The sequence below is a fragment of the Eutrigla gurnardus genome (genome assembly GCF_963514095.1).
Source record: "Eutrigla gurnardus genome assembly, chromosome: 10".
Lineage (NCBI taxonomy): Eukaryota > Metazoa > Chordata > Actinopteri > Perciformes > Triglidae > Eutrigla > Eutrigla gurnardus.
The window spans coordinates 26,770,480-26,782,136 of record NC_139924.1 but is presented as its reverse complement, the minus strand read 5'-3'; the positions used below and the strand labels follow the sequence as shown (position 1 = coordinate 26,782,136).

General features: G+C 41.6%; 1 protein-coding gene across 1 annotated transcript; it reads right to left on the bottom strand.

The window, feature by feature from the left end:
- Nucleotides 1–5,509: 5,509 nt before the first annotated feature.
- Nucleotides 5,510–11,272, bottom strand: dusp14 (dual specificity phosphatase 14). Its single transcript, XM_084019898.1, has 2 exons — nucleotides 11,070–11,272; nucleotides 5,510–7,212 (listed from the first exon to the last, which is right to left on the bottom strand). The coding sequence occupies exon 2, from the start codon at nucleotides 7,124–7,126 to the stop codon at nucleotides 6,494–6,496; it is 633 nt and encodes a 210-aa protein (XP_083876024.1). The 5' UTR covers nucleotides 7,127–7,212; nucleotides 11,070–11,272; the 3' UTR covers nucleotides 5,510–6,493.
- Between the last annotated feature and the right edge of the window lie 385 nt (nucleotides 11,273–11,657).

The window sequence follows — 11,657 nt, the reverse complement described above, 5'->3', positions numbered from 1 at the left end:
TTCGTTACTTTTTTCGACATAAGTAATGACTTTTTTTCATTACTTTTTTTCGACATGCTGTAGTATGACTTTTTTCGTTACTTTTTTCGACATGCTATACTACCACTTTTTTCATGACTTTTTTCGACATGCTGTGGTACGACTTTTTTTCGTTACTTTTTTCGACATGCTATACTACGACTTTTTTTCATTACTTTTTTTCGACATGCTATACTACCACTTTTTTCATGACTTTTTTCGACATGCTATACTACAACTTTTTTTGTAACTTTTTTCGACATGCTATACTACGACTTTTTTACATTACTTTTTTCGACATGCTGTAGTATGACTTTTTCCGTTACTTTTTTCGACATGCTATACTATGATTTTTTTTGTAATTTTTTTCGACATGCTATACTACGACTTTTTTACATTACTTTTTTCGACATGCTGTAGTACGACTTTTTTCGTTACTTTTTTCGACATGCTATACTACGACTTTTTTTCATTACTTTTTTCGACATGCTGTAGTACGACTTTTTTCGTTACTTTTTTCGACATGCTATACTACGACTTTTTTTCATTACTTTTTTTCGACATGCTATACTACCACTTTTTTCATGACTTTTTTCGACATGCTATACTACGACTTTTTTTCATTACTTTTTTCGACATGCTGTAGTATGACTTTTTTCGTTACTTTTTTCAACATTCTATACTACGACTTTTTTTTCATTACTTTTTTCGACATGCTATGCTAACACTTTTTTTCATTACTTTTTTCGACATGCTTTACTACAGCTTTTTTTTTTACTTTTTTCGACATGCTGTAGTATGACTTTTTTTCATTACTTTTTTCGACATGCTGTAGTACGACTTTTTTTCATGACTAACGACATGCTGTAGTACGACTTTTTTTGGTATAGTATGTTGAAAAAGTCATAGTATAGTTTGTCGAAAAAAGTCACTTATTTATTGCATTTTTATAAAACTATATTTATGTTAAATGCGTGAACTATACTATACTCAGCAGTGTTTTACTCAGGTTATAAAAACTGTGAGTGTTGGTTTTCTGGATTTGTTTATCCTGATTTTCTGTCTAAGTATGAGCACATGACATTTAATTTAATCATTTAATTCCCATGGCTCTTGATGTTATTCTACCAGCTTTACTGGGAAGCTTGTATGAGTGTCGCTACATATTTTCCCATTTTAATGTACTTTCTCTACGGCCACAGAGAGAGCTCATCTCCCATCAATTTGTGAAAAAAAGTAAATGGAATAAATTCCTCGACAACCCTGCTCGGCCATCGCTGGCGGTTAGGCTCAGCCAATCAGACGAGATGTCTGGGGGCTCTGTGAAACCAGTCTCATTATTGTTCTCACACTCGTGTTGAGGTGCGCTCACCAACATCCATTTTATCTCTCGTAGTTCTCCTAATTCATTTCCTGGAGAAAATGAATTCCTCTCCTCTCACTGTGAACACCGGGATTACAGAAAATTACAAACGCGGGAATCAATTACTGAATAAGGCCGTATAATTAGAAATGCACCCCACCTGTGCCCGTCGTCGTCGTTGTGCCTGAAGTCTGCTTCGCTGAAATTATCACTGTGGGGAGAAAAGCGAGGTTGAAGAAGATAGTGTGCTGTGGTGGACTGCTGCTCTTATTAATTCTTATTGATTAAAAACAGCTGCTTCTGCACGATTGCCTTCGTCCTTGTGGATATAGTTGCTTCCTTCAACATAATTCATCCACAGCTCAAAAAAAATAAATCAAAATGTTATGAGTCTTCTGTACATAATGAGTAATAAATGCCGGAGGTCAATCATGATATTCCAGAGTTAGAAAAATGTGATCTATTGGCTTTGTATATAAAATATATTCAATGTTTCCAGCCTCTCAAATGTGAGTATTTTCTCTGTTTTTATATAATAGTAAACTATTTACTTATAATATATCTATAATATATCTACACTTTGGACCGTTGGTTGGCTAAATCAAGACACTGAAGACCTTATAGGGATTTTTCACTATTTTACATTTTCAAAATACATTTAACAGATTAAATTATTGATTATTTTAAAAATGTGTTATATTAAATGATAAAAATAATAAAATAATTGTAACTGAACGTTTGAAACATAAAGCTTAAAAAATCGGGTCACATATGTAGTTTCAGTGTATAAAAAATAAAAAAGGTAGATGTAAAGGTTTTTAATTACTCAAACAGTACGTAGTGCAGTTGTGGTACTCGAGGGTAGGTACACATCACCATGTTCAACACTGGTAAGAAGGTCTATCACATAAAGTAATAACGTACATTGTAGAATACGCAACTTTGGGATCAACACATTGCTAGTTTTGATCCTTAGTTGGGATCTGCTGAAAATAAGAAAACCACCTGTTAACACAAGTTCTCTCTTACCTCCACCATCAGTAGTAAGAAAGCATGGAAAGGCAACGTAAGATTCGATTTATGACGCCTAGAATTTCACCACTAAATCCGGACACACAAATATGTGTCATGTTTCACTGTTGAGACGTTCAGCAACACATTGAAAAGAGCTCTGTGGGCTCGCGGTCTTCTGCCTCGGCGCCTTCGCCATCAATCAGTCCAGCTGGTCCGAGGTTTTTAAAAGGCGACAAACAGACAGTCAGTGTTCCACCGCAGAGACAACACCTATTCAGCTGCAGAGGAAGAATGACTTGTTTCACTAATGGACCGAACTGGATCAGCAAACGTCTCCTGCTGACGTTTGTTAGTTCCATAATGAAGGTTTTATATTACACTTCCTATTGTACTTTTCCAACATAACATTTTTAAGAAATACTTTGAATTACATCCAACACTGTGTGGTTAAATCAGGTTGTCATATTAAAAACTAGAACGAAGGCGGCGAGCCTGAAATTGAAGCAGCATGTTTTAATAACTGGCCTTGTACGTGTGGACTTGTTAAAATGGAAAATGCAGATTTACACCTATTGATAACGGGGAGTAGTCCTGTAGCTCATGCCGATTATTGTGAATTATTAAAGGCTGTATAATTGGAAGCTGTGATTCACAAATTCATTGCAGCTCCAGCAGATGTTCACATTTGCCTGAAATATAAGCTGCACAGACTGATAATGAAAAACCTGGACTAGTGCTGAAAAAAACAACTTATTTTCCTCCTTCATTATATTTATTAATGTAATTACTGAGCCATATGTCTTGGACATTTTATCTGCATTAATGCGGTTTCCCAGCCCTCTCCACACGAGTAAGAATATAAATATGGGAGGGAGAAATATTATATCCCTTACTTATCATATTTTGTGTCTAAAAACAATCAAATGTGGAGACAAGGAGGGCATTCCAGTGATACCCTGATAATTCAAGCAGTTCTCTGGTCCCCCTTTTTAGAAATAGGAACCTCCACCCTGGTCTGCCACTCCTCAGGCAGTGTCCCTGAACCCCCCACGCAATCAAGAGGTGTGTCAACAATGTCCAGAGCCTCTCAGGGCAAATCTCTGCCGGGAAGCAGCTTTTTGACTCCCATACCCTGGTTTTTGCTTCAGTAACTGGTGCAGCTGCAGACCACAAAGTCGATCGTCGATCTTTGGCCTAGGTGTTCTGGTACCAAATACACCTGTAAACATGATCTAAAATGTGTTTGTGATGGACAATCCCTCACTAGGACAGAAGTCCAGCAACAAAGCACCACTCGGGTTCAGATCAGGAAGGCCCTTCCTCCCAATGGATCTCCCCTCCAGGTTACTCCAAAAACCACAAATGGCAACCTCATGATAGCGCGAGAGGAGAACAAAAGTCTGAGGGATTCATCCTCTGGGAGTCATGAATGAATGTCCAACTTTCAACGTGCCAAATATTAAGTAGTTTCACTATCAAATGAGAGGACTTGATGGTTATTTTCTGTCCTATATCCTCATAAACTGGATATGTTTGGGGTTTGAATTGTTTTCAATACGTCTCCTGGGCTCTTTTCTGTTAATTTCTGAAACTTTACAAACGTATACACAATGAATATAATAGCCCCTCACAGCAGCTCACCTGCGTCTGATGCATCTTGAATGTCATCTAAAAAAAAACCCCGTTATCAGCACAGTTGGTTCTGCATGGCCTCCGCCGCCACCGGAGCCCGGCCTGTCTGCCTCCGACGCTCAGGATGATGCAAACGGTTCTGCTCGCTGCTTTAATGACAGATGATAATATCCTGCTGCTGGTGAAAGGATGCGTTTACTTCTAGCGCTTCACTATGCCGAGGAAACCTGGAGGGGGCGTTCATTGTGGAGACCACTCTGGAGGTCCCTTAGAAAGCGTGGGCACGAGACGAACAGCGCTCATCAATAATCTGCCTGCTGCTCCGTCACCACAAAAAAAATGAAAATGACTCACGGATCATTTCTTTGACATCCAGAGACGTCTCTTGGGGGGAAAATGGCCGCCCATAAATACAATCACGGAGGCGTTTGATGTTTTTTGTGTGAACAGATTTTTAGCGTTAACTCCTCCAGAGATTGGGTTGTAATTTGAGAAAAATAAATAAAATATTGTGTGTTAAAAGGTGTATTTTTCCGTATAAATTCAAACACATTTCACACAAACAAACCGTCATTTTTCGTATTATTTTAATATGACTATCTTGGGGCATGAAATAATTAGAAATCAGATTACAGAGCATCTTTTTCCTGCTAACAATTACTTCCCCTGAACTTTTTTATTATTATTATAATTGTAATATCACACTTAATCTACTATGGCATTGTTGAAGAAACATGGTTGCACTGATCTCTGTGGGTTGAAACGGTCAACGGTGATGTCACACTGTAGCAGCCAATCAGATGGTCAATCACAATACAAACCTAACATGGTACATTCACCGCCCACCACAGCGATGCTATCAGAGTCATCTTAAACATCCAGTGCTGAACAAATGAGTTGAAAGAAATCGATAGAACATAAAAAATAAATCGATTATCGTGAACAATTTTGATCGCCATGCATCTATGGTTCCGGCTTTTTTGAGAACACGCTGCTTTTTTCTCTTTTTACGTCATTTGGACGTCAGACAAAGTAAGCGATCTGAAGACGTCATCTGTAGACCAAACCAAACAGAAGGAGTTGCTTTACGGTAGTAAAACGAAATGCCAAATCTGGGAAGCAGATGTGATTAAATTGTCAGAGCTAAAAAGTGAGAAGTCATAGTTTGTTAGTTCCTTCCACAAGACGGCAACACAAAGAACTTTTAAAATGCTTGTTTTCTGAATGGAGTTTGGATGGATCACCGTAAACACAATAAATACGGCAGCAACCTTGTTGTTCGGACACAGTCTGGTCCGGTCTCTGGACTAATGTGAGGTTCTACCGTAGACCTCCCGGGGTGAATTTCTCACTCGAGTTTAAATATTTCAACTCCCAAGAATATGTGAATTTGCATCTTTGCACTGACTACGTATGCAATAGCGCCTCGCAAAAGATTCAACAGACTTCAAGGATGCACAATTTGTCGTTTTTTTGAGTGTAAAAAAAAATCGATGTTTATGAGAAAAAACTGAACATGGTGCCTTTAAGAGGAATATTTAACACTAAAACACTTTTATGTGATAATATTGGCGGCTGAGTCTCGATGATGGAGTGTATTTTGATTAAGTTCACTATTTTTTTTTGTTTTTTACGTTAAAAGTTTCAACCAGCAGGATCTTGATATTTCTTTCAAAGAGGAAAACATTTCTATGCTCTGATCTTTATGCAACATATGTCCACAAGGCAAAAAACTCAGATGGAAAATATTTTTCCAAGCATCTATCATAGTTAACTACCAGTTCCCTTGAGGCGGTAGATTTTGTATTTCTTTTTTCCAAAGCATCAAACAGCACTACAATAAGATAGTGTGGTCACGGGATGAAACGGTCGACCCTGTGGTACACAGGAGCTCTCCCTAAAACCTCCACCTGTAGCTCACATCATCTAGATTTTCTCCCTAAAAAAAGGTATAACAGTAGCTTTAAACCGTTAAAGCGTTCCACTGTTTCCTCACTATCAGCACATTCCAATAAAATAATATTTCTGTTAAGATTTTTTTGTTTTTCTGTACACTTATCTTAAATGCTACCATAAACTGAGGGCATGTCGCCGCCCTTCACACTAACAATTACTGCAGAACTGGCACAATACCACCACATGACATCATCACGTCAGGACAAAAAGGACTTCAGTCACATCACTGTCAGAGTCTGGAGCTTCTCCGAGTCTGGAATGGCAGACCAGGAGATAGACGGCACCGACTTCCACGCTCGGATCGAGTTTTGGTCGATTCCAAGATCGATCCTTTGCTCCGAAAAGGATCCCGGACTTGAAGTTGCCTTGCTCCCACACAAAAACTAAATGGAGGCAACTGGTTAGTCTTTGTCCAAAATGCACCAGAATTCATTAAATAAGCCTCACACACACATGTACACTCACTTCCACCGTCCTGAACACGCATGGCGCTGCGGTCCAGGGAGAATCTCACAGGCCCCAGTACGGTGCCAGGCTCCTGCGGTCCCTCTCGTAAACATCGGGTACGACCCCGTAGGGCGTCTGCACCATCTTAACAGAGTTCCTGCCGAACAACTTCCTCTCGTACTCAATGAGCTGGCGCCAGAAGCCGCCGTTGGGCCTGATGACGGGGCGGCGGGCTTTGACCCAGGCGTGGGCCTCGGCCAGAGACACGCGGTGGTACTTCATGAGGTAGGCCAGACACAGCGAGGCGGATCGGCTCACGCCCGCCGCGCAGTGCACCAACACGGCGCCTCGCTTCCGTCCCACGCTGTGGATCTTATCGGCCACGCTGTCGAAGTACAACGAGATGGGGGAGTGCGGCATGTCGGCGAGGGGCACCTTCACGTACTCCATGTGAGGCCAGTTGAAGTTGGGGAGCTCGATGGTGGCGTTCACCACACAGGTGATGCCTTTGGACAGCAGCAGGCTGCGGTTGGATGCGACGTTGCCTCTGCTGAGGAAGAGGTTGGGGGTGATTTGCGCGATACCCCCCAGAAGGCTGCCTTGCTCGGGCAGCAGCCTCGGCACCAAGGTGGGCACCATGGAGCCACGGTGGTGGTGCTGGTGGTGGTGGAAGAAGCCTTGGCTGCGGGAACCCATCGAGGAATCAAGCTGGAGCTTCAAGAGTTAAAAAAAAAAAGGCAAAAATCTTCAGGAGCTCAGAGTCATAGTAGTGCAGCCGGCTCCTGTAAACACACAAACAGATTTCACCTTCAGACCCAAGTAAATATGTTTTTGTTGGCCGAGCACTCGGGATGACAAACATACAAAACGCTTCACAAGGACGAGTAACATCAGTGATGTCTGACTCCAGAAACAGGTGTTTTCAGGAAATGTCATTCTGCAGCGTTTCAACGTCATAAAAAAACAGAAATTTAAAGATCAGACATTCAGTCCTCACATCCAAGGGTTTTGGTGAATCCACGCACAGATGAGAAGCGTTCTCTGCTGTATGAACGTTTTTCAGGGCATATCAGCATTTCTACATCACAATGAGACAACATAACATTTAACAAAAGCCCCTAGGGGTTGTGGACCCCCTGTTGAAGATCTCTCCTCTACATTCAAATGGAGAGTGATCATATAAAGATACGATACAATACAATGTGCAGTTTGTTGATCTAACTGCATTTTTCTTTTCCCCACAAAAGGATGATCTCCCCCTTTTGAACATGACACCGACCCCATTAAGAAAAAAAGGAGGTATTACGTGAACTGTAATGTGACATTTGCAGCTGCTCTGTGATGAAAAACAGCCTCCCGTGTTAATACTTGGGTTACCAGCAGATAGCTCGCCGCTCCGGGCGCCAACTTCACACGCCGCTGCACTCGCCGTGCGTCATCCGCAACGCGAGCACGAATCCGGCTGGCGGGGCTTTTCCCCTTTCATTTTCTGCTCCAGTCTGGTTAACAAGACACAAAGGTCAACTGCTTTAAACCAGTCGACCTGCAGAGAAACCTGCCGGATCACCTGCTGAGACTTCTTCTTAAAACACTACTGGAAGGAACTTAAATACAAGAGTATCAGAACTTGATGTTAATCCATTTGTGCTCCCTCATCCTTTAAAAGTCAACATCGGGTTGGGATGTAATATTTAACAAGATATAAATCAAAAATATTTACATTTCTGCTCCACAAAAATATGGATTTTTCCAGATATTGTTCACTTTTTTATGAATTACTAGATGATTTTGCCTCTGAAAATACATGTTTTTTGTTTTATGGTCACAAATGGATTCGTTTGTTCAAACAGATCACAAAATAAAAAAAAGTAGGGAACAAACTGCTTAAAAATTAGCAAAAGGCCAAAAATAAAAGGTAGTTATTATTCCCTACAAGATGTTTGCTATACATGACACATTACAAACATTGTTTAATGGTTGGAATCCCTGTTTTTAATGGTTTTAGTGGCTAAAATATAAAGTATGTGGGTAAAATATGGAATGTATCAGTCAAGTTAGTAGTTGAAATATCAGTAAATGGACTTATATAGTGAACTTTTTCTAATCCCGCTTACAAAACTCTGAAGCTTAGTTATAAAAACAAAAGAGAGATCAATGAGCTGAGTGATCAGTGATTCAGAGTCTGGGATCGCTCTACGATAACAGTAATCTTGAAACTTCAAATAGACTTTTTTTCTTTTCGTTCCAGCGGGATGAAACAGTCGATGCATTAATTCATGGAGAGAGAGATGATAACATGTATACAATCAGCAGACGTGATAAGTACAAACGCTGTTGCTATGGCAACCGACTGACCATCAAATAAGGCAGTCAACAGACAGATGAAGATGATAGGAGACTGCTGATGAAACGGCTCTGCTCAGATAAATCTATAGTGTAACGTTGGAGATGCTGCAGCTCACCGTCGTCGTGACGATACAGGATTTTATTGCTGATCGCGATAAAAACACTCACGATAAGTTATAGGATAATCAATAAAAAATATATATAAAAAAAAAGCTCTAGATATCATGGGGAAGTCTGAAAAATACAGGAAATACTTACATTTAACGTATTTATCCTTTATTTATGCAGGGAGACCTTAGGATTTATGATAAGATGTGTCTCATCTGTGGTGCAGATCAATTCATCATTCAGGTTCAAAAACGTCTGTATGGGGGGGTGGGGTTCCTCAGGGGTCCGGTTCCACCTCCACGAACACAAATTGGAAACATGACCTACCTAGAGCGGCAAAACCTGACGACAACCTCAATGTTTCAAAGAAAAAACATCAACGGCAACCGGATCAGAGACGAACTTGACATCAAATCCCTGACGACGCAGAATAGCTTGAATGAAAAGAGTGAAACAGCTGGAGAAAGGTGCACAAAGACAGACAGACAGACAGACAGGCAGACAGGCAGCGCTCATCAGTGACTCTCAATCAAAAGGCCCAATCCATTTATTCTGTCTGGGTGATCTCTGAAAGTGACTCTGCTCGCCAACAGTCCGGATAATTATCATCAGGAGAAAATGAGCGGCGATGACACCCACATACGACTGGGTGCAGCTTTACGAGCGGTAAACCACGCTGCTGCACAACAAAGTCAAAAGACAGCAGGGTCGACACAGACAGGGTCCGAGTTTTGGCAACTTCCTGCTAAAGAGCAACCACACAATGTTGCACCTCAGACACAAACACAAGAGACACAAGGCCACATGTCGTGGAGATAAAACAGATAAAACATAACGCTGACCATACAAGGTATATTTCACAAATAAGGCTACTGCACGTCAATAAGGTTTGGTCAGTATTATGGTACATCGGAGTATTTAGAAATCCTGACAGTATGATTTTCAATCCCGTCATGCACGTTCTATGATGCTGCGTGTGATGTGTTGTAGTGACCAGCAGACGCCACCAGAGGTCGCCTCTATAGTGTAACAGGCAGCCGAGCTCAGAGAGATGGTGACTCAGTGTTTCCATCTTTTGTTGCCTTAGAAAGCTGATAGTTTATAGTTTACTCCTGACGCATCGATTCTAAATGGAAATGCTTGAAATACGTGCGTGTCTGCTGTCAAGCCGGCTCTTTAATTCGACCTACGTGCTTCACGGTGGAACAAAGTGTGCAGATCGATCTGTTCACCTTCTCCATGACGGTTGGAACCAAAAAAAAAGAAGGATTCCACTCTTCTAACACCAATGTCCTTATGTTTCTTTGCCAAACAAAGCTCCTCTTCCTGTTGGCCCTCTCCTCAGTTGTGTTTTTTGATTCTCTCTCTCGAACGGTTGATGTCGAGACGCCCGCCACCTGAACTCTGAAGCGTTTACTGTATGAGGGCTCTAATCTGAGATGCCATTAGTGGCCTATTTCTAACCGCAATGAAGACGTTAGACGTTGACTATCTCGCTCTTCTGTTTCCTGGGAGCTTCTCCATCATAGCGTTTGAGGGTTTTCCACTTAAAAGATACATTAAAAGCCCTTGAAGTGCCATGTCTCAAAGCAGGCTGAGGATTGGCTTCAGTTTCTTGCCATTTATATGGATTCCACCGGCCTCGGCACAACATGACTGATGGTCTCAAACTAATGAAATCAACCAAAACGTCCTTTTGAAAAGGCACACCTGTTGATTAAAACCTCATGAAGCTGCTGCAGATTAAAAGGTGTGCCAAGCTGTCATGAATCAAATGAACATTGTTGTTGTTTTAAACATTTGAAAATATGTCAGTGTGTGGAAATGTCAAGCTTTGAATGACTCCACGAGTTTAATCATTTATTATTAGAGCTGTGAACAGGCCCAGCTCCTCTGCGCGCGCTCGCTGCTCGCCCTCTCTCGTGCACGCGGCTTCACAAGTTCAGGTATCGGAAATAATTATTTTAAGTGTAAAATATATAAATTAATGAAACGTGTCTTCTAAAGAGAAGTGCGGTTATTTATTTCTACCATCTTGCATCAGAAAACTAACACTGAATATAAAACATTTAAAATATGTTTTAAATGTAAGTTAAATAAAATAGTATTTTAGGTATAAAAAATAATAATAAATGACGCGGATAAACTGCGTTCATCATCTGTAAAAAAAAAAAACTCAAGTTACCAGTCGATGGAGGTTGTTAACGCGCCTTCTCCGCCTGCAGCGATCCGGCGAGCAGCTCTCACACTCCGGACGTTTCACCTTCGGTCAGTCCGCTCCGACGGTCGTCCAGCGGGATGGCGAGGGGCCGGCAGGCGGGAGACGAACCGCGACACTCAACAGCATAATGTGAAAGTCAACAGAAATACGAGCCATCAGAACATCCGCCTGCTTCTTACGCTGACAGCAGCGGCGTGCTCACGGACGGAGCAGCCTGGTATGTATGAGGAGAGATCAGTGCCACACAGCGGGAGGAGGAGGAGGAGGAGGAGCAAAAGGCTTCAAATGACCCGGCCCACATTTAAACCAAAAGCATGCATGTGGACCAGGCGGCAACCGCTGGTTCTTAAGAGTGAAGCCGAATCTGAAGTGCCTTAACCTGTCATTCTCTCTGCTGGCCACCAGGGGGCGACTCCTCTCTGGTTGTATAGAAGTCTATGAGAAAATGGTCCTACTTCTCTCTGCTGGCCACCAGGGGGCGACTCCTCTCTGGTTGTATAGAAGTCTATGAGAAAATGGTCCTACTTCTCTCTGCTGGCCACCAGGGGGCGA

Coding starts and splice junctions, on each gene's coding strand:
- dusp14 (XM_084019898.1), bottom strand. CDS start 7,126: ATGGGTTCCCGCAGCCAAGGCTTCTTCCACCACCACCAGCACCACCAC.